The sequence below is a fragment of the Hyposmocoma kahamanoa genome, unplaced genomic scaffold (genome assembly GCF_003589595.1).
Source record: "Hyposmocoma kahamanoa isolate Upper Pololo Valley unplaced genomic scaffold, ASM358959v1 67, whole genome shotgun sequence".
NCBI classification, from domain to species: domain Eukaryota; kingdom Metazoa; phylum Arthropoda; class Insecta; order Lepidoptera; family Cosmopterigidae; genus Hyposmocoma; species Hyposmocoma kahamanoa.
In genome coordinates, this window is record NW_020653855.1 from 2,643,501 (window position 1) to 2,667,332 (window position 23,832).

Consider the following 23,832-nt stretch of genomic DNA (forward strand, 5'->3'; position numbering starts at 1 on the left):
GATTGGGTCATTCGTTTATTCGATCAGTAACAGAATAATCTAACATTCATTCGACCTCACGTTAATCGACCAAATGAATTTCGATCTTGGGTACGGCACTCGGCATGCCCACTTAGCACTCATATTGTATTTATTGTTCTGTGCAATGTACCTACAGCTATTTTAATGACGATTAGAATATTTTTAGGTAAAACCACATCAACGCCAAAAAAGAAGCCTATAAGTAGAGCTACTACAGAAATATCTACTACAACTTCAAATGCAACTACGGAGGTTTCTACAACTATAAATACAAAAAAGTCGGCGCATTTAACAACAATTTTAAAAAGTAACTTTTCGAGTGAGTTTACAATAATTATTTTATTAAATTCATGATATTTTTAATATAATTATGTTGATTTATTTTTGTGAAAATACTCCATTTGTTTGTTCTTATTATTGATAGAAAGATCGAACTAAACAAAGCACATATTGCAATTGCAAAAAATAAAGCGACATCTCTTATCACTCACTGGTAGATGTAACCTGAGTGAAGAAAAGACTTTCAAAGGTTTCTTATAGTTGGCGCTACAGCAGAAAAACCGTTAGAACTTGAAATACAAAAATCTGCAACGAGCACATAGAGAAATTCGTAAGACCTGAGCTGCTATGTTTGTATAGAGTTACAATTCATACTTGTCTTATTACATTAGGCCGCCTACATACAGTCGGAATCCCTTATATCATACCCAATAACCTTTTACCAAAGCAAGAATAAAAAGTAACAAGAATAGTCACTCTCCGCCCCTCCCTAGCTTTAGATACCGCACCACGCCCTGCATATTAACGGTGACATTGACGGAACGGCAATAAGGCTGTCAATTACGTACTGCTAATTTTTACATGGCACCATCAGAATTACTTTAAAATCCAACTTCGACTTCCTAGGTTATACAGTTTGTCCTACGATGCAGTAAAATCTTTTCCGGAATTCCGGAATTGTAATTAATTAATATTTGGTGGTTTTTACAACGCTGTGTATGTGGAACACCTTTTTCCGACCGTTGCGTATCACACACGCCGCTGTACTATTCACTTCGAAATTTTTTCCGAATCGAAATTCCGTATGGTGGCTTGTACATTTGGAATTCCGCAAGGAAAACACCGTTCCGAATGCAAGTCTTCCATAGATTTTGTAGGGCTGCAACACGTCGTAAATTAGTCAATGCATCTCGTATCTCAATTGAGTACTATTATTCCGAACGGAAATAAACGTATGTGTATGATGCATACATATGTACATAATCTCGAATGGATATTCCGAAACGGAATTCCGACTATATGTAGCCTTATGATAATAAATAGCATATAATAGCATAGCAATAGTACGGTAAGGTCGGTAGCAATAGATTGGAGCTGGTTTTTTGTGTTTGTTCAATCTTTATATGAATAATAACAACTGGCGAGTTTGTTAAAAAAATGTGGAGCCTTCTTTTTACAGAAATTTGCCTGATTCTGTATTGGATTTTACATATTACTACCGCAAAGCAGCACTGTTATGTCCTGCTTCAAATGGTAGGGATGGAGCTAAAATTTACAAGTCACGATCAGTAAATACATTCACTGCATTTCCGAGTATCTGAGTCTGAGAAAAGACGGTCGGAAATGTCACAGGGATCATTTTATCTTTAAGTGTACAAAGATATTCGTATTTTGTCGAATTAGAATCAGACTTAGTGCACAAGCGACATCCGAAGTGGATCCTAGTTTTCTGGATTTAAATACTGTCGGATTCGGAACGAATAGAAATGGGATGCTGTGCGCAAACGCGCTTATTGTTGCAATTGTCTATGGGCAGCGGTAGCCATTTTGGCAACGTCGTCAAGATTCATCGACAAGATCTTAGAACATTCTTGTCGTATTATTTATAAATAAATTCTACAATATACTGGTGCTTTTTGTTTTATTACTGCTTGGTATTTTTTTCGGTAACATCCGTTTTTGTCACATTAGTCATTAGGTAGGAACAAATGTGGTTGTTTATGATGTTAATAACATACGGGACGCGAGCGCGTCAATATTTCACAAATAACCCTGTTTATAGTTACGATCATTTACGATATAGCATTTCACGTATGGAACTGTAAGTGATGTCAATTATCGTTGAGCGACTTTAAAGGTTACTAAAGTACCGGCACGCTATGATGGCCGTTTTGACGTTTGTCCGCTCATCAAGTTTCGTATTAATCACAGACATATGTCTGTGATATTAATTCATAACTACGTTGAAGGAGCTCGAACTTTTAAAACATGAAATCTATTAAAAACGTCGCTTATAGGATCGCTGTCCAGCACAACTTCTACATCCGGCAAACTCGCGTCAAAGCTTAATGCAAAACAAAGCAGTTTCGAATTGACGATATATTAAGTAAACATTTATTTTCGTTTTATTAAAACTTTCTAGTTATAAATCTACAAACTTATAGATGCGACTCGCATTTGATAATATTTCTTTCGATAATGGATTGAGATTTGACCTCACTATAGTAATCTGTCAAAACGGTCATCATAGCGTGCCGGGACTGTAATACTAATCAATCGAATGGGCAAATCATTCGCCTAAGTCGAATCCAAGAACTATTTTTTACTTATATAACAATTCGACTCGAGTGGAATGATTTTATTATCTCCGAACTACTCGGAACTTCACCAGTCCTGTCCATATGAAAATATCCATGTCCCCGTCACATTTACGGTATTTCCCACATGTCATGGCTAGGCAGAAATGTTTTATGGAATCTATTATTAAACAAAACGTAATTCCCTTGTGATGGTTTATTTATTCAGTCATAGTACAAAAGTAAAAGACCCGATACAAATTATTCCGCGCTTACTTAAATAAATTTCTTCCCGCCAAAACCGCCGCACATCATCGTTCATTCATTGGGGCCATCGAAGTGTCAGATATGGCAGAGTTTTCATTGCCTATTAGCGATGCGCGATAGCGAATGATTTCGATATTCGACTCAGGAGTAATTACCAATACTGTCATTCGAATGACAAATTAGTAACCTACTATGTGTGAATACCGCATATGTGACGGATAGGATATTTTGATGTGGACATGGTGAATGATCTGGTGGAGACCAAGTAGTTCCGACATAATAATCATTCGAATCGTGCACCCGACTCGAGTCGAATGATTGTACTTGGATTCGACTTAGGCGAATGATTGGGGCATTCGAACGATTAGTATTAGTCACATTCAAAGACGCGCATCGCTATTGGCTTTAGCGGTAGCACCATATAGGGTAAACAATATTGTGTGCTTAAGGGCGCCTTCAAATTAGACGCTTATAGAAGCACAGCAGCAGTGGAATATTCATACAATATTTAGAATCGTAGCTGTAGCGCTACAGTCGCTTCAGACGCGCGCCTCTTTTGCAAACTAGATATTATTAGCCTCCTTATACAGTCACTCTATCGCGCATGATCAGGAGAGTAAAGGATTGCGCGCGGGAAAGCATGCACGCGCATTCGTACGCGATTACCTGTTTGAAATTGTTTAAGTTAAAGTTCTGTCGCGCGCGATTGCACGTGTTCGTTTTTGTTACAACGGAAAGAGCGTCAGTGTAAAGGCTAATAGTGCAGTATAGACCGTGAGAAACTGGGGCGTGATGGAGAGCGCGACTCTTCGCGCGTCTTTCCCTTTTTTCTTACAACGTTTTTACACTCGCGCTCAAGCGCACGATTGCTGTATCACGTGCGATAGAGAGTCTGTGTAAAGCCTGGTACACAGACACTCTGTCAACCGCGCCACTGCAGAGTTTCTGCAAACGTTTAATCTGAAGGCATCCTAAGTGTCTAAGTATTATAGAATGAATTGCTACCAAAATAAACTCAACAGTGTCGAGATAAATATTAAAATTTGCTATCTTACTTTACACAGCTTCCAATGAATCAGACGAAGAAAACACTGATACAAGTACTAGCGCTACTACAAACGCGGTTACTACAGAAAGTCCTGATTCAGAGAAAAGCGTTGCAAATAGTAAGCCAATTTATTTTGTATGTATGCTTCACACACTCATTGGGATAATATAGATAAATTAAAAATCTAAGAATTTGAAAATGAGCCTTCAAGTGTGCCCACTTGAAAGTCAAGGGGGCATCTCGAAAATCCCAAGAGACTTTCGAGACTATTTCAAAAATAGGTTCCCAAACCCATTGGCATTAACCCATGGGTATTTAGGCTATCACAACAGGCTATTTGAAACAAAATCAATATTAACAGAATTTTTTAAAATATCAAGTGACGACACGAACGAGTCGTGCGCCTGATGGTAAGCTACTCGTACACGTCCGTTTGTCCATAACACATGCAGTGCCACTCAGAGCTTTAAATGGCAAAGATCTGGGGGCTCACGTCACCTTGAGACATAAATTGACTAGACCTGTAATTTCACCAGCACCCTTACACTTCTAAACCGAACGCTGTATTAGTATATATTACTCTTTATAGCGAATTTTCAAAAAGGTACTGTTTGCAGCAAGTACCTACGTACAAAAGAGTAGCTATACACCTGAAACTTTGCTTTTGTACCTATCACAGTTTTTTTTATTTATTTACATAGTGGTAGTTTATTTATATATAATCTCACAAACCTACACATTTAATAATAGAGACTTTGCCATAAATTTGATAATTTTGAATGAAATATACTATTGATTTTAAATATATATTTAATAATAATATATATCTATTGTCTTTATATAAAGAAAAACCCAAACGTTTGTAGCTACTTTTCCTGACCAGAAAAGCAAAGTGTTTTCATGTTTTTATGAAAGAACCAATTCGAAAATGATGTTAATAACCTAGAAATAAAAATTACTTACTATCGTTCTCCACAGATTATACATATTATTAATCTCCTCTCTACAGTGTTGCCATTTTCATGTAACCAGAATAAAAAAATACAGATGTCTTAGTAGATTTTTAATACGATTTTTATACTGCTTAATTAATTCCTTGAGTCTCCAAAGTCTCGAAATCGCCGAAACTAAAAATTGTCGCTACTCGAAATTTTCGAAATCGAGATTCCCGTGATGTACAGTTCGAATATCTGTGGCGGCCTGTGACTGACTTGAATTTCTAAGGGTGCCTTCAAATTAGATACTTATAGAAGTACTGCAACGTCGCTAATGTTAGCACTGCAGCCACGCCACTACTAAGTTTCATACAATATTTAGAAGCGCAGTTGCAGCGCCACTGTCATGACACTTTTGCAGTCACAATGAGTGAACTAAAAATTACTGTAGCGCTTCTATAAGCGTCTAATTTGAAGGCGCCATAACTTACGCATTTTTGTTAATGCTTAGTAGCAATTTAACGGTGAAAGAATACACTACGTATACATTTACGTTGTATTACGCTCTCTTTATAGAAAACCCGTGCCCTTGTAGGTGTGCTAGCACAATAGGGCGCGACTTGGGCGAGAGCGCAGTAAAAAAACTCGTCACTTATAACATAGAAAAAAATACTAGAAAGCAGGGTTCGAAACTATGAATATATTTATTTTTCTTTGATAATTGTCATAATAATTATCCGATATTATAGTCAATAATTATCCATGCTGATTCATCATTTTGTACCTTTATTTTTTTACTAAAAATGACAAACAGAGATAACTAATTAAACACGAAAAAAAATGTTTTGAGAAAACGATTTGGTTTGTGACTTTTTGAGATTGGCATTTGACACGTTAGGATACGTGTCACATGACACGACACATTGCTAGCGGTAGCATTGTGTTGTTCCAATTTATTTTATAAATAATTATCAAAGTATATATATTAAGATTATTATCATGATAATTATCTCGAATAATTAGCACCCTGAACCCTGTTATGAACCCTGAACAAATGAAAAATGAAAAAATGCTTTGCTACCTTACTCAACAAATATTTATCTTTCCCGTTTTTTACAGACACTTCGCCATTTGGTAGCAATAAATGGTGGCTTTGGGTGGTGGCAGCAGCCCTGGCCATTTTTACGATGTGCTTGTGCTTCTTCTGTGTGATCCGTTGTAGGAAACTGGATAAGGGGATCAAGGTATTCAAAAAAATTTTAACTTTATTAATAAAATTAAAGATGTGTGTAGATTCACATAAAAATCCTTCTCGTTATTTAAACAACACATTCTTCACAATAATTTATGCTTTCTTTTCTTTCGTTAAATTTAATTTTATGATTAACACCCAGGTGAAGCCAGATGCTACATACGAAAATTTAAGTAACGAACGCCAATTCCCGCCAAATTTGGAATCAAACTACGCGCGCCCATTCGACAGGATAGACGAAGAACCACAATACGCATGTACAAGCCAAGAGTCGCCTTACAGCGTGCCGTACAACGAAAAAGATATAAACAAGCTCTATGCTCGACCGACCCCTAAAAACCAAAGACAAAAGCCGGCGCAAGATTTGTATAGCGAAGTCGTACCAAAAAGATTGCGTAAAAACGAAGTTACATACGCGGACATAGAATTTAATTCCAATAAAAAGAAAACAAACGTAAAAAATGACGAACCATTGTATAGCGAGATTCAAAAAGAGGACAATTATGCGAATTTGAATCCGAAACAGAATCCTAGATATGACAACGTCATAAATGGTGGTCGATATGTTAATGCTAATACTAGTGAATATGCGGAACCAGCTTATTGCGAATTAGGTAACGTTAAACGTTAGGTCAAAGTAATTATAAGATAACTTCCAGAATTTAGATATATGCAATAATATTGTTACCTGACTTAATTAACTTTGAAACAACTGGCAAGAAATCAAATTTTCTTCGCTACATTTGGATAAATATCTTAACCATATAGATTTCATAAGATCCAACTTTATTAACTTTGTTTATTTTCGCCCTTTTGTGAGCGCTATTTAACAATACGATATCGAAGTCTAGTATATCGACTAAATATTATATAATATAATATACATGTCAATTCTATGGATAAATTAACAATGTGCTTTTATGATTGTTTTATTATTCCTTCCCGCCACCAGAAAAACATTAGAATATTTTCAGCTCGCGTGTGATTTTAAACTTTTACCTTTCCGTTAACGGAAACAATTTAACAAAACAACTACAATAATTTTATTAATAATAGTCATTTTCTGTCCAATATGACACTTATTTAAAATTATTGTAAGCGCCATCTATCTAAAAACTTTAGAACTTATGACAACTATGAAGAAAGCAGGTACCTGATAGAGTTGATTCAAACTAAATGCGAACCCCTATTTTAATTTGTTGTCAAACCATCTCGGATAGATGTCGCTACAATTAGATTTTCACCAGAAAAACTTATGTGGAGACACATGACTAGAAACATACTTGTTTGTTTTCATTAATTAATACATTATGTGAATAATGTTCATAAATAATAGATTTAATTGTCATTTGCATTGATGACAAAAGCAAATATAGCGAAGAAAACCTGCATTGTAAATTCACATGATTCGATTTTCCACACCACTGACTTCTCTTATGAAGAAAATACAGACCTCAGATTACAAAAATGTTTTGTAATCTGACATGCAGACTTACCTCTGTGTCAAAAATAGAAAATAAGTAGTACTCTTAAATAAATAAAACTAATTATTTAAATAAATATAACTATCTGTTCAGTACAACATCAAATAAGACCTGAAAATTAATTACTGCCATTTAATATTCGATACGATTTTTATTATTAGAATTTTCTTTCTCGTGCATTTTTGTTTATAATTTTCTTTGCACGACCCGTTCGTTTCATGTACCTAACTTTTTAAATTTATTTTTATACAAGAGAGGCAGAGGTTGAGTGCCTGAAGCGGTATTCGTGTTCTTTTGTTAGCTACTTTGTTATTCATTTTTCCATTGCTACGATTAAAGGAGTTGTAAAAGCCTTTTATTCCGCTTAGTTAGTTAATTGCTTAACAGATGTTTAGGTTGGTTTTAAATATTTATAATAGATATATGTATATATATGTGGTTGAACCATATCGGTAGATAATGCATAGTTTAAAACACACCAACTTTTGTCCATAATTTAATAGACCGGGTTTTTAAGGCTCTCAATCTGAAATTATCTAATCTATCTATATAATGCATTGACCTAGGTAGGTCAATGATATAATCATAAATTATATGATCGCTAAATCTGAAAACAATTGATCAATTTTAATCAATTATTAAACGCACAGATAGATAATTTGGTACTTATTTTAGGGTACTTAAACACGCTCAGTTAAGAGAACCTAATTATACTCTAGAGTATTGTACGTACACATAACATAAAAATAATATTACAGACTTATGTCGTAGGTAGTAATGATAATGAAACAAAATTACAGTACCTATTACACTATTATAGGAAATCCATTCAAAGTATCATGACAATATCTATCACTATCATGAAGTTATCACGATCCTTTCCTTGTCCGGTAAAAATAATTTATTGCTTTCCTTTTATGACTAATTAGGGCTAAACCTTGAATTAAAGTGATATAAAGACTAATTTCCTACAACAAACACGCAGGAAAACATCCGCGCAAGCGTACAATAAAACTGTACGTATATTTTGTTCCCAAATTGTGATGAAGAAAAACAGACAAAAAGACATTCTATTTAATGCGAACAACCAACTTGACCGCCTTGCGCTATCAATATCATCGGCATTCAGGCGTTTTTAAATTGGTCGCTTAACACTATCGAATAGAATCATGAATGTATCTATTTTGGTCTGTATTACTAGTACTTAAAGTGGAGATCGTGTTGTAGTATTTTGACGGCTGGTTGTCGTCCGCCATTTTCCATCATGGTGGAAAGCTAGATTAGGGCGACATCTACGCGGAACTTTAGTGTCACCGCGAGCGTGCTGAGCGTCGAGTCGTGCGTGTTTCTCGACAATATATTGTTTGCATCCATTGTATCAAGAAAAATGACATAGAAAATTGTCTTTTACAGCCATAACTTACGTCTATCTCCTTTATTGTTGTTCAACAATAGTGTTTATCGTAAAAAATACAGAGTTAACCATTATAACGGGGCTGTTGTATGAAAATAATGAAATTTCACGCCGCCGCAGTCTTCTGTTTGAATCGTGAACTTAGTGAAATCGATTTTTAGGTGTTATTTAATGAAATTACAAAGGTGCTGGTGAGTGATATTGTTACATAAAGGAACCTGTTTCGCGTACTCCCGTTGCGTATAGTAGTCGATGCGTTGGGAGCCTAAATCGATATAAGTTAATAAAAAATGCATATTTTCCCCATGGTTTCATAAGTTCAAGCATCGGGTCAATACGACCGGTGTTGGTAGAAACAAAATATTTTCATTGTGTTAATTTATTAGTGATGACTGAAGTGGAATTGCTTCGTGTAATTTATGTGTGATATTGGTGAGATAACGACCCTGTTATGTCGTGTGGAACATTTTGTAGCCCATAGAGGTTAGTAAACAAAAACTTATTTTTATTACCTGCCCATAATTGTACAGACTTTTATTAATTCACAGATTATCCATCTACAATATCAATTTTAAAATTTTTTGAACACCCAATCGTCACTTTAAATTTCGAAACGATCTCGTATTGAACAAAAATTATAAAATTTATTTATATTTTTCGCGATTCGAATTTCGATTAAAACAAAAAAAAGATATTTTACGTGTATCGATTGATTACTCGACAAATTAGTAGATATTTTATCATACATTCAACTTTGTACACAAGTAAATTTTAGAATTAAAAAAGACTGTGAAAAACATTGTTAAGTTAAATTAATTTCAAAAAATCATTAATAACAAACAATTCACCTATTTGTGTGTGATACACCAATTTGATGGGTCCCCTTGAATAAAAATTATTATCTACACTTATTACACACAATACATGTTGGAATTATTTATTGTTTTTGACCTGTCCAGAAATAATAGTTATTTCAATACTCTAAGTGGTAATTATGAAGACAAATAAGACAGACAATCGGCACAGGTATTCCGTTTACTGGTTTCGAAGTAGGGAAACCTCTATCTATCCTCTTAAGTACCCCGTTTATTCCAGGGGGCAATATTAACAGCACCAATACACCGCATGTAGAGCATGTTTAGAATGTACAGAATATTCATAATTTAAAACAAAAACAATTCTTTGTCATTGCTTTCGAAACACAGTACATATTACCTATCTATGCATACTTAACAATACAAAATTAATTGACCTTTCTTTGTGTGTTCTTAAAATTTATTCCAGTATATTAATTCATTATTAAAGGTACAACAGAATTCTTTGTTACTGGCAGGATGTCATTCATTCTTTAGAAATAGCTTCATAGAAATTCTTGCAAAGTGTAATTTAATACTCTGTAATCTGAAACCAGTTTTGTATGTGTCTTGACATGTTGTGGGCCTAGATTCCTTGTTGATTTACTGAATTTTTATATTCCACTTACTGTTGAGTAACATAAAGTGCAAACTAAATGTTTGTAATTTGTACTTTAATTATTAGTAGCAGTAGAACTCCTTGTGTGTGTGTTCGTCCAAGGTAGTACTGCCACCTTACTTATTTCTGCCTACGAGCAGTAATGTCAGCATTAATGTGTTCTGGTTTTGAAGTAATGGTGCTAGTGAAATTACAGGCACAAGGGACTTGAAAATTTATGTCTCAGGGTGATGGGTGCAGCGGCAGTGCCCCTCAGGTCTTTGCCATTTAAAGCTCTGTGTGGCACTGCAATTGTTATGGACAGGTGTGTAGCGTACCATCAGGTGCACGACTTATTCATCCCGTTACTTGATGTTATAAAAAAATTACATTGTTGGGGTGGTTATTAAGAACTTGTACAGCCTTTTTAAAACTGGTAATTTAATCTATTGCATTTACCACCATTTACATCTACGAGTGAAGGTCCATAGTATTATTGAAGTGGGTTCTTACTCTCTGATTGTTTTTACATCCTCTACCTGGATTATATAAACCCCTTTAACATGAAAGGAAGTAATTTATTATTATTAGTAATTTATAAGGGTGGCTTCGAGGGCCTGCGCAATAAGATAATTAATTTATTGTGATCAACCACTAATAACAATTTGGAACCAAGGCATTAAACAACTTCTCTTGACTATGACTTTTCTGTTCACTGATAACAGAAAGTGCCTTCCTAGTATCAATTATTGTGTACTTGTGGAGGGGTAGCATTGAGTAGGGAGATGCTTAGGAGTTTCATTGGCTTTTTGTACATAACTTACTATTTTAAAGGTAACAGTTACTTATGTAATTACGAAATAAATTTGTATATTCTGTTTTATTTTATTTATAGCCTTTATTGCTGATTAACAAGAATTATAAGATAACTGATAAGTGAGATGACTTACATACTAACTTATCTAATACAGAAACATTTATTTAAATTTTTATTAACTTGATATTCAATTATTTTTCGTGAAATTATTCCACTAGTTTGTTATAATTATTAATACAGAGATAGGCCAGATTCAAACCGACGTCTTCTAGCAAACCGTGTCAGACGCCAAGCCAACTAAGCAGAAACGTTGTAAACTTGTCCTAAAACATAGGCCTCTTCCAGAGATTTCCATTTCTCTCTATCTTTTGCTATTTGCCTCCATGCTTTTCCAGCAACATATTTAAAATCTAAAATATGGTCACCTTATATTCTGTTATGATGTAAATAATTTGTTCTCATCAAAATTTACAGACATTCATGAGTGTTAGAAAAAGGCTCTGGAAGAGATTCCTATTTTTATCAGAGGACAACATTGGCATAGAAGGTACAGAGCTGTAGCAGAAGTATACTTAATATATTAAGCACAGACTGTAGATTTGCTACCTCATAGGGTTGAACATGCGTTTGTCATCCTAACTTATTCTGTTTTATCTGTCTGTTAAGTTTTTTTAAACTGCAGCCAATTTTGATGTATTTTCGAAAGTCTTCTTTTTGTCACAGAAATAAATCTTAAATGGGGGTAAAATAGGAGGGGAATAAATTGTAGGGGGAAAAAATTTGTATGGAAAACCAATAATACTATGAAGAATAGTATAGTACAGTAAGTAGGTTTATTGAAGTACTTATTCAATGAAGTCACGAGCACCCGCTGCCCGCTAGTAATGTATAACAAAAGGATTTTTGCTAAAACCTCTTATATCAAATTGAAATATTATAATAACAATCATATATATTTTTGTTTATAGGTATAAATTAAACTTAAATAAACATTGAAATGGCAATAAAAGAAAAAATAAAAAGAAAACAAAATTGCACCTTCCGCTTGAGCTACATTTTAATTAACGCTCGCATTAGTGCACCCGGATCTCAGGGTCGTATTCTAGAACTCTACTCAATACTGAAGTCAGGACTTGAGTATTGCAGTGAGCACTGAAAATCATACTCAAGTCCTTGCCATTAGGGTCGTATTTCCAGTGCTTGAAATCATACTTAAGTCTGCTCAAATCCTGACTTGAGCATTGAATACAGTTCTGGAATACGACCCTCAGAGTGGTCGGCGTCTGACGCCTCACTGCGCCCAAGTAACGCGTGTCGACGCGCGTCGTTACGCGGCGCGAAGACGCTCGACTCCATGTTTGCATAACACAATGTTGTACCTTAAAAATGTGAAAATAGAGATGAATATACTACAGGTGAAAAACATGACGCGTCGCGACGCTTCGAATCTGCGCCAGTGTGAGTTGAGCCTTGCCACCACGCCAACGAAATGCTCAAGCATGGGCTCTGCTATTTTATAACTAAACATTTTCATAACAATGTTCCTATTGGCCAAATATACCAGACCATTCATTAAAAACAAGAATTTTTTTCAACTGTAATCCTTTAGAAGTTCTCTAAATGTGTCCCACATACTTGTATTATACAACAAATTCAGATCAATGTTGTGAACAATTCAAGGTTAACAGTTAAGAACGAGTAACTCTTAATATATAAAATATATTAAGAGTTACTTGTTCTAGTATTTTAATCTAGTAATTATTGTTACTCTAGGCGCCCAGTTACACGAGGAGAAAGTTTTCGCGCGACTACCGCGCCGCGTCCGCCGTATTGTGACCGCCCAGTTTCCACGCCTTCATGTACATTAATGGCGAATCTGAATTCTATTTATTATGCAACAACATTTAAATTCCTCTCAATAAAATTACCGCGCGGTTGTCGCGCGGGCCGCTGCGTAGACCTAATCCAAGCCAAGCTAGCCCGCGTGCCGGACGCTCATTTAAATTAAAACGTAAAAGCTAAACAAATAGAGCGTATTTTGCCATGACAGTAAGACGTACGCGGTCGCTGTGCGGCGGTAACGCGGACTCCGCTCTTCGACCGCGCGACGGCCGCCGTGGACTCCTCCCGGCGACCGCGCGGGGTGAGTGCGATAAAATTCGTGTCGAATAGATGCGCCCTTAGGGTGGATTTTTTGGAGCATATGCAGTCACATCTTTCTTCTGTGACACGTTTAGAGCACATTCAGATTAATAATAGAATATTCGTAGGTAATTAAAAAGAAACAATTGTTTTGATTTGAGCATATCTATCTAAATATCTAACACATCATAAAAAAATGTCTTGATAACACAGTTGGGAAAACGCTTAACTCCTACGGACCTCCTATCCATCATTCAATTTTTAACGTGGGGTCTTCAAAACTAAGTATTTCTGTGTCGTATTCTAAGTTAAATTCATTAACAGTGAAAAACTGGTTTCTTTCTTGCTAGAGCTTCTGAAAGAGTTCGTCCAGGGAAGTACCTATTTCTGCCGTTTGAAGGGTAAGGGTGCTGGTGAAATGACAGGCACATGGGACTCGTCAACTTATGTGTCAACGTGGCGGTGATCCTTGCGATTTAAAGCTCTGAATGGCTCTGCAACTGTTATTGATAGGCGTGTCGCCTCTCTCATAAAAAAGTCTCTAAAGTCAGGATTGCCATGATATTTTCCAACCTCAAATAGGAGAGGAACCCCAAGAAGAAGGTCAAAACAAACGAAATTGTTATAACAAATTTTCATTTCTAACGTCTCAACGGTTAAGCACTTTCGCTCCTATCTTCCATGTGATGGTCTGAGTATAATAATAATAACGCACACTCTTAACCCCGTACTAGGGAAACCCTGTATCGCGAATGCCAAGGACACACATAGACGACCACAAATTATTCCCAAACTCACGAGAGAAATAAATGTAGACCATACAAATATTTCTTCCAGCCCGGGAATCGAACCCTGGTCCTCTGCATGGGGGATCAACATGGTAACCTGAACCAATTCAGGGAACAGACTTTTCTAATTTCTTTTTGTCTTGCGAGTTCTTGACTTCAGTTTAAGGGCGCGTTCAAAGTAGCTGTTAGAAGCGCTGCAACCGCGCAGCGACGCAGACATTCGCGCTGCAGTCATGCTCGATTGCAGTTATGCTCGGTTGCAGTCACAGTTAGTGAGTTAGTTAGTATGCATGTAAATTTTTCAAATTAACCACGATGGATGAAAATCGAATTGTAGAATTTATAAAGAATGTCAAACAACACCCTTTTTTTTTTTTGCCTGGGGGAAATCTTTATGGATACCCCTGGGCCCAGGGAGACTCAGGGGTTATGTGGGGACTCTCCCTCCAGGCTGGAGGGCCTACCCCACTAAAACCCCCCCGGGTTTCCCTCTCGCCGGTTGAGTCGGCGCCGTGGGATCAGTGAACATTCACCACGACGCCGCGTCAAACAACACCCTGCAATATGGGATAACAGTTTCGCCAGTTATTCCAATCGACTGGATAAAAAAAGGTATGGGAAAATTTGGTCGCACTTCAGCAGCGCGACAGTCACGCGGCTGCAGCGCTTCTAACAGAGGCTAATTTGAACGCGCCCTTACTCTCACGTGCTTAATGTCTGTGTCTATTTCTGGAGTCTTAAGAATTTTATAACCATGAACAACATAAAAGATGATATTGTCTTGATAACGCCGTTTTGTTAGTAAAAATCTCAGAAAAATATGCACAATACCATATTAGTTTATAACAAATTGACTGTCAACACCCACGAGCGGCGTTTTCAAAAGGAAAACTTTTCCTTATATCCTGCCGGCAGTGGATGATTCAACGCGTAAGGTTGTCAGATTTTGTCGAATTCTTGTGCAAACTGTTAAAAAAACATTTGGCAAATAGTGCCAAATTTTAATCGGTCAACGGAAAGTACGTGAAACCGGATTCATCTGCCACCTTTAGAGGTGTAATATTTTCTTGAAATTTAAATGGGACCAATACAGAGTTATCCTCTTTCCAACAAAAAAAGAATTATTGAAATTGGTCTAATCGCGAAACATGCACACCAAAATAATACAGTCGAATTGAATCTGCTCTTAATTTCGTTGCTCTGGCAAACATAGTACAGAGAAATTCATAGTTAAAGATGTGACCAGATATATTTATTATACAAGAATACTGCGAGAAACCTGTTGTACTTGCCTGGTAACCTTAAGGTATCTCGAGAAAGAGCTCAGCATGCAAATAGTATATTGTTTAGTATGTGTTAGTAACTAACACTTCTTACGTTAGTCTTTTAAAGGAACAACCTTTTAGGGATGATTAAAATATAAACTGCCGCCCCAAAATAGGGTTTAATATTTTTTTTCTGTAATCGCTCATATTTTCCTTGCGGTGGTGCGGCATGCGTGACTCGTAACCATTTTGATCGTTTAAAGATAAGATTACATACTAATACAATTATCACTAGCTTTAATAAACAGATAACATTTTTCCGGATTTAAATCGCGTTTGTGTTTTTTCAAACAAGTCGGTTGACTCGGTCAACCGTGACCATGAGAGGGCCCGAAACGTTGGTTTGTTTGAAAAACAAATATACGCGATTTAAATCCGGAAAAACAGTTTCATTTCCCATGTGTAACAATAGCGAAAACCTAAGAATCTATAGATAAATAATTTTTTTGTCAACTAAAATTTTGTTAAAAGTTTGTGAACTCCTCAACAAGCAATTGCATAATATCCCAACACACAGGCCCGTGGCTGGTAGCGAAACAACTATTTAAAATACACTAAAATGTTCTCTGAAAATGTAAACACAAAAAAAAAAGAAATTCGATCCCCTATGTAAAGGATGCCATACACTGTCTAACATGTCGCCCGCGTTACTTAACAAGGTGTTTACGCTGACCGACATGTCGTCCGACATTTCAGACGAAAAATGTCGTGTCGATTAGGCAGTACATTGTGAACAGTAAATAAACAAGACCTATTCACAAAATTGAACTACAGATTGTTGTTTTAATAGACCACTCTCCAATTACCTGGTCTCAAAATAAAGAATTCTTAAACCAAGAGTACCAGAGGAACGTAATAAGTTTCCTGAACACCCGTACCAGAACCAGTTTAGAAATTAGACCTTGATGAGTTCTTAGGTTTTAAGTTGAAAATATTTTTTCATGGTTTTTTCTTTCGTTTTAAACAATTTTTTGTTGGTGTATTTGAAAAAACAACCCGTACATTTGTTTTTTGAAATACACCAACAAAAAATTATATAAAACGAAAGAAAAAACCATTTTAGATCCGGAACAAAATAATTTAATTTCCTAACTACAACTGTGCTATTCTCCGCTACGTTTTTGTACACAATGGGTCCAACACGACCAACATGTCGGCTAATGAATGTGGCGCTTAACCAGTTAAAAGGTGCCTAAAACCGTTTTACGGGGAATGCATTAGTGTTGGGATCGCATTTCCTACACGCTTTTGATGCATTCGTCTTCCCCTGTAAATATGTAAATCATTTTTATGTGATATAGAGTAGAGATTATTTGGTTCTTATTATGGTAATAAAGTTTTATTTCTAGCTTAGTTTTCGTGTATAATATTTATTTTCAATTCCAATCCAAAATATTTCTTTTTTTGGCTTATTATTGGGATTTGTTCAGAAAATCGCCTTAATTTCTCAAATTCTTATCTTAAAGCACAAAGCTACTGAAATGCAAAAATGGATTGTATATACAAATTTTGCATGCTGATTTCACGTCACATTTCCTTCATAATCACACACTGACTTTTACCTATTCTTAAAGTAATGCATCCAAATCAAACCCTTGATAAGAAATTTAAAATAAATAGTTTAAAAAGTAAAAAGAAAAGTTTTGCCATGTCCTGAATAATTATTCTTTATAAGATACGAGTTTGAAAAAAGTAAGGCATCGATATGCTAAATTTTACAGTGATGGAACTCCGAGCTTTGCATTGGTTAAAATAATCACATGCAAACGTTGAGATGGTCTACGATATGTCAATTTTGCGTCGCAGGAACGTCATTAACTCTCTCTCTTTAAGTCTTTAAATTTTGTCTTTAGGAACAGGTTTTTAAACCATGAACTGGTGAACTAGATGCTTTTGAGATAGGGCCACTTATTCTAGATAGCTATCGATATGTATAGGAAATGAAACTATTTTTCCGGATTTAAATCGCGTATATTTGTTTTTTCAAACAAACCGACGTTTCGGGCCCTTTACAGGTCCCATGGTGGTTTGTTTGAAAAAACAAATATACGCGATTTAAATCCGGAAAAATAGTTTCATTTCCTATGTGTAACAATCGCGAAAACCTAAGAACTCGATATCGATATGTAATTAAATTTTATGATACGTGACAGGATTTTTTTTTTCGACTAAATAGACTTTCTATATTTAAAGAGTCCAGGAAAAGAACGTTCAAAGTAACTTGAGAAGAACTTTAGGAATAATTAATTTTTAATTTGGAAAACTTATTCAATGTTGCTGAAAAAGGCAATGCAAAAATGCCACCTGAAAATAAAGTCAATGTTGACATAATACGTGTAACCCTGTGTAATCCATTTTACCTAAAAAACGTTCATAAATCAACTCTTCTTCTACCATTTAGTCTCAAGCATTTTATGCCTAAAACTGAAAGTTAATTTTTCAGGATATTAAACTTTATTAGCCTTGTCCTGATTTAGCAAAATACGGTCGTTTAACGAATTTGATGGCGGATTAGCTCAAAACATGTTTTTAGGTGACTTTGATCGTTCTTTCCATGGTCTCTTCTTTGATTTTTTTGAATACCATGATATTTTAATAACATGATATTCTTAATTTTTTGTGAAAATACTCAGCAGAGAGCGGCTGTAGAGCTTCTTGTGAAAGAGATCTTCCAGGGAACTATTGGCACCCTTACCTATTTCTGCCGACAAGCAGTAATGTTAGCATTACCGCGTTCCGGTTTAAAAGGGTAAGGAGCGACTCGAACCCATGGTCTTTGCTTGAGACGCGGTAGGTCAAAACATTAAGCTAGCACGGCCACATATTTACATAAATTAACTAGCATTTTATATTCCACGAATCGTGAGAATTGTCAATGCAATGTTATCTAGCGATAACTTAGTTAGGTTACCAGGTTACCAAGTTAATTACTTATTGATAATAATTAATGTACTAAGGACCGATGTTCACTATGTTCTCTCTCTCTCTTCTCACTGGTGGTCTCGTCTAAATTTTCTTTTATTATAGATCAAAATTATAATAAACCTTTCTTGATATACATTATTGTTATTTCTTCGTCAATTCTACTACTAACGATTACATTAAAATAATATATTTAAATAATTTGACGGTTCGATTAGCTTTTTTTTTATAATCTAATAATCAAATGACTAGACGAACAAGGCGTGCACCTGGTGGTAAGCAACACGCCTATCCGTAACAGTTGCAGAGCCACTCAGAGCTTTAAATCAGTAAGTTCTGAGGGCACTGCCACTGCGCTCGTCACCCTGAGACATGAAGTCTCATGTGCCCTTATGTACCCTTCAAAATCGGAAATGTAACATTACCGGACTACCACGCAGAGGTCCCAGGTTCGATTCCCGGGCCGGGAGAAATATTTGTATGGCCTACAATTATTTCTCTCGTGAGTTTGGGTGTAATTTGTGGTTGTCTATGTGTGTGTGTCCATGGCACCCGCGACACAGGGTTTCCCTAGTGCGGGGCTATGTTGAGTGTGTGCGTTAAAAAAACTACTTGGCGGCAGAAATAGTGTGGTGGCAATATTTCCCTGGACGAATTCTTTCACAAGGAGCTCTACTGCTGCTTGGCTGTGGCTGAGTGTACTACACTATCAAATTATGGATAAGAACAAATCCATGGCTTCCTGGAATTGCGGCCTATCTGACAATCACCTTTTCTTTCTGATAAAGAATTTTAATATCGATAATAATTAACGCACACACTCAACATAGCCCCGTATTGGGGAAACCCTGTGTCGCGGGTGCCATGGACACACACATAGACAACTACAAATTACACCCAAACTCACGAGAGAAATAAGTGTAGGCCATACAAATATTTCTCCCGGCCCGGGAATCGAACCTTAGACCTCTGAGTGGCAGTCCGGCATGGTAACCGTTCTGCCACGGAGGCAGTTAAGTTAATAATTAGCATAATTCACTACTGGTATCGTCTGTTTTCATTATCAATAAAAAAAAAGTTGCAATTTTTAAGTCGAAAAACCGATTTTCCGTACAACGAAACGTTTTGGGTCTCATTTCACCTTAAGACTATTGCAGAAATGATTCACCATAATACAACATACTCGTATGTGGAAATGTACAATAATAATAACAAAACAAAACAAAGTTAAATCAAGTTGAACAATACGTCATAAATATGCGAACGAATAACCATAAACTTTAAAGCGTCAATGGAGTCGGCGAAATTGAATAACCATGCAAAATTGTATGTTGACAGCTGAAAAGCTTTAATATTCGGTTAACCTTACCGGATCTCTGACTGTGCAGAACCGGTCTGTCTGGCCTGCCAGCTTACCTGTTTCTACCGCAAAGCAGCGTAGGGCCTTACCATGAACTCTTATTACGTTTAGTAATAGGTTCGTAACGTCATAAAGCGAGATGGTGATATGCACTTCATGTAGCGCTGTCTCACAACGATTCGTTTTGTATTGTTATAAGAATGAGCGATCCAGTCAATATTATTGTAGGGACAGTGCAGTGCGACACGTGCTACATTTTAAGCGAACACTCCATTTTTAAAATATAAATTAATTAATTATGTCGTAGGAGAGGGCCGTAGAGATTCGCTTGGCTAGCTGGTGCCCCCTTACTATGTCCAGGAATCAAACGACGAAATTTGGTAAAGAAGGCTTGGGTTATTGCACAGCAGTTTCGTGTTTTGTTGGGCGCCACTGTAGTAAGTGGGGGTGTCCAAAGAAAGGGATTCTATTTATGCCTTGGGCGCCATTGTAGTAGGCTGTAATGGCTTCGTGCCGTTGGATGCAAGTCCCGGTGGGCGCGAATCTTACAAAAATACACTCAACTCAGAGGTGTTCCGTAACCTGTCCCGAAAGATGGGCGCAACTTCGAAATGCTTCCTTAGTAACGATAACCGTAGACATGCAATCGTTGAATCGATCAATTACAACTATCCACAAGTCGAAGAATAGATCAGATCAATTTCATATCAAATACTGATTATAGGTCATTTGGGAAAATCTTAACACCGCTATTCAGAAATTGCGTTTTCTATGTCAATGCCATCTAGTGGTAAACTTCGGAACGATTATTACAAATGTTGCTAAAGTTATTTATGTTAAGTGTTACAATTATAATTATATCTATTATTTATTACGTAAATTCAATTTAATTAAATCTTTCATAATTTACTTCATTAATAATAATGATTTTTCGTTAATAAAATTCAATTTAAAAGTAATGTAATGTAATGAGTAATGTTAAATTTATTAATGGGTGTATACCTAAATATAAATAAACGTTATAGGTACTTTATTTATGTATTTTTTATTTATATCCTTAACTTAATCGTAATAAGAGTTCATTGTACGACCCCTGTAATAGCTTCACGTGCAATTTTAAAATAAATCAATTAAAAATAAAACTATTTTTAACCGACCTTAAAGAAGGAGGTTCACAATTCGACTGTATTTTTTTCGTGTGTATGTCACGCGATTACCCCGACATTTATGAACCGTTTTCGATGATACTTTTTTTTTGTTGAAAAGGGTAACATCAGTAGTGGTCTCAAACAAATTTGAAGAAAATATTCCACCTCTAAGGGTGGCAACTTAAGGGATGAATCTGGTTCATTGGATTTCATACAAATTCCATCGTCCCATGGGACCCGTACAGACCCCGAAAGTTAGGTTTGTTCGAAAAAAAAATGGCGATATTCATTTTATAACGATAGTACAGGACTGCGTGCGGGGAAATCTGCACGCGCAATCGTGAGCGATGACCTGGTTCGAATTTTTTTAAGCTACCGTTCTTTCGCGCGCAATGGCTCGTGTTCGTTTTTGTTACAACGGAAAGAGTGTCCGTGTAAAGGCTAATAGCGCAGGATAGACCGCGTGTTAAAGTACGCGACTTATGAGCGCAATCGCGCGGTCTTTCCCTTTACCTTCCAAAGTCACGTACGATAGAGTGTTTGTGTAAAGCCCGTTGGGTAATCACAAAAACTTAAGAACTCCATATCGATGCCTTACTTTCTCAAATTCGTATCTCATAAAGAGTGATTATTCAGGAGATATCAAAACGTTCTATTTATTTTAAATTTCTTATCAAGGGCATTAATTTGGATGCATTACTTTAAGAATGGAAAATTAGCCTGCAAAATTTGTATGTATAATAAATTTTTTGCATTTAATAACTTTGTGTTTTAAGATACGAGTTTTAGAAAGTAAGGCGACGATATGTCAAGAATGATAAAAAGTGTAGCACCTCATAATCTTTCACAAGAATGCCAAATTATTGTACTAAATATTCATTCACAATGTTTTAATTTTTCATTTCCATTCTTGACATTATTTCATTTGTAAATTCGTGACATATCACAATCTTAATGGTGGTAGTGAATTAACATTTTGTAACTAGACTTTTGCATGCTATTTAATACAACGCGAAACATGTTTGTACTGGCACTGTTTCTGCTGGCAACTCTTTAGTTATACCTACGTGAAGTGACCATATATATCGCCAGTGTGATAAGGACATATTCAGATATTTTGTGCACAACTGTAGGTTTTCTGCCGTGTAGGTAATCTGTCGAATCCAAGATTCTGCCCAATCCCCGAATCTGTCCTATACCGAACAAATGTATTTTTTTTCGCTCAGAGCGTTACGCCTGTAAATTTATTTCTTTAATATTGATATAATTTCATATAAATATATATTTATTGTTTTAAAAAATAATGTCACTTGTTTATTTTATAATATTAAGTGACGGGACGAACAAGTCGTGCGCCTGATAGTAAGCTATACGCCTGTCCATAACAGTTGCAGTACCACTCAGTGCTTTAAATCGCTAAGATCTGAGGGGCACTGCCACTGCGCTCGTCACCCTGAGACGTAAGTTGAGAAGTCCCATGTGCCTGTAATTTCACCAAATTATGATAGTTGCGAAATATTGATTGATAATTTTGTTTTTTAAAAGAACTAAAAATAGGAAATGAAACTATTTTTCCGAATTTAAATCGCGTATATTTGTTTTTTATAAAAAATAAAAATAGTTTCATTTTCTATGTGTAACCTTAGAATAATAACGCATAGAAACCTAGCCCGCACACGCTAAGTGAGGCAAGTTAGTAGAGGGTTCCAAACGCGTCCCAGGAGCGCGCGGGCTGTTAGTGCTCAAGGTCATATTGCACCGCGAACAGCTCCAAAATTTTTTGCTAAAAATGACGAAATGTGCGGTAAATGGGTGTAAAAATACAACAGACAAACATAAAATAGACACTAACATCGCATTCCACAAGTAAGTAATGCGTTTCAACTCATATTTTTATGTAAATATTCACTAAAACAGAAAAATAATTTCGCGGCAACAAGATACGAAAGTGTTGCAAAGTAACGAATTTTTTTTCTCCCCATTTTGCTATTCTGTATCAAAATAATTATATTACGTAAATTTTAGTGGTGCCTGTAATTTAGATTTATTTGCGCATCTTGAACTAATATTTACTTTAATAAACATTAAATGTTTTCGTTAACTCCTGTAAGTGATTGGGACACTTAATTATTTTATAATACTTTTAACGGCTCTGCGTTCATGCTTTATTGAATAATTATTTATTTTAATTTTATTTGAGTTGGAGCACATATTGCAACAAATTTACAGTACTTATATATTTGTTTCTACTATAGTGTTGGCACCACCAGTACAACTTTGATAGCTTATTATATGTCTTTCTTTTCGTAACTCAAGCGAAATATTTTATATTAAAATATTTTATTTTCTTAAAAGGGGAGCATTCTTAAGCGATTTTTTAATCTATTTTAACAGTTATTTTCTTTAATGTTTGCTTATGGCATTTTCGGTTTTAGGTTTCGAATATGGCACTTATTTCTAAATCCAAGATGCGGGCGCGATTTTTCGAATAATGGCAAGTTGGGTATCGTTTTCGAGATGTTTGGGAATGTTCAATACAAATATGGCACTCATTTCTAAATCCAAGGTGGCAAACACGACAGTTCAAACAAAAGCAATATTCGTAATGAGCACCCCCAAATACCTGGAAAACGATACCCAACTTGCCATTATTTGAAAAATCGTGCCCGCCATCTTGGATTTACAAATAGTGCCATATTCACATTGAGCATCCCCAAATACCTCGAAAATGATACCCACATAGCATTTTTTGAAAAAATCGTGCCCGCCATCTTGGATTTAGAAATGAGCACCCCCAAGTACCTCGAAAATGATACCCATATTGCATTAATTTGAAAACTCGTGTCCGCCATCTTGGATTTAGAAATGAGTGCCATATTCG

At 35.8% G+C, this 23,832-nt stretch overlaps 2 protein-coding genes across 3 annotated transcripts in view; both read left to right on the forward strand.

The window, feature by feature from the left end:
• The window catches only part of LOC113232247, a 25,614-nt gene extending 18,861 nt beyond the window's left edge, over positions 1 to 6,753 (forward strand). The window contains exons 2-4 of the mRNA XM_026466911.1: positions 3,929 to 4,030; positions 5,967 to 6,091; positions 6,242 to 6,753. Of these exons, the coding sequence (XP_026322696.1) occupies positions 6,035 to 6,091; positions 6,242 to 6,730 (546 nt within the window). The 5' untranslated portion in view covers positions 3,929 to 4,030; positions 5,967 to 6,034 and the 3' untranslated portion in view covers positions 6,731 to 6,753. The remainder of the gene's footprint in view (positions 1 to 3,928; positions 4,031 to 5,966; positions 6,092 to 6,241) is intronic.
• Positions 6,754 to 8,895: 2,142 nt separating this feature from the next.
• LOC113232233 overlaps positions 8,896 to 23,832 on the forward strand; it is a 387,138-nt gene continuing 372,201 nt past the window's right edge. For both annotated transcript variants that reach the window (XM_026466895.1, XM_026466894.1), the window contains exon 1: positions 8,896 to 9,480. In XM_026466895.1, coding sequence (XP_026322680.1) covers positions 9,417 to 9,480 — 64 coding nt within the window. In that variant the 5' untranslated portion in view covers positions 8,896 to 9,416. The remainder of the gene's footprint in view (positions 9,481 to 23,832) is intronic.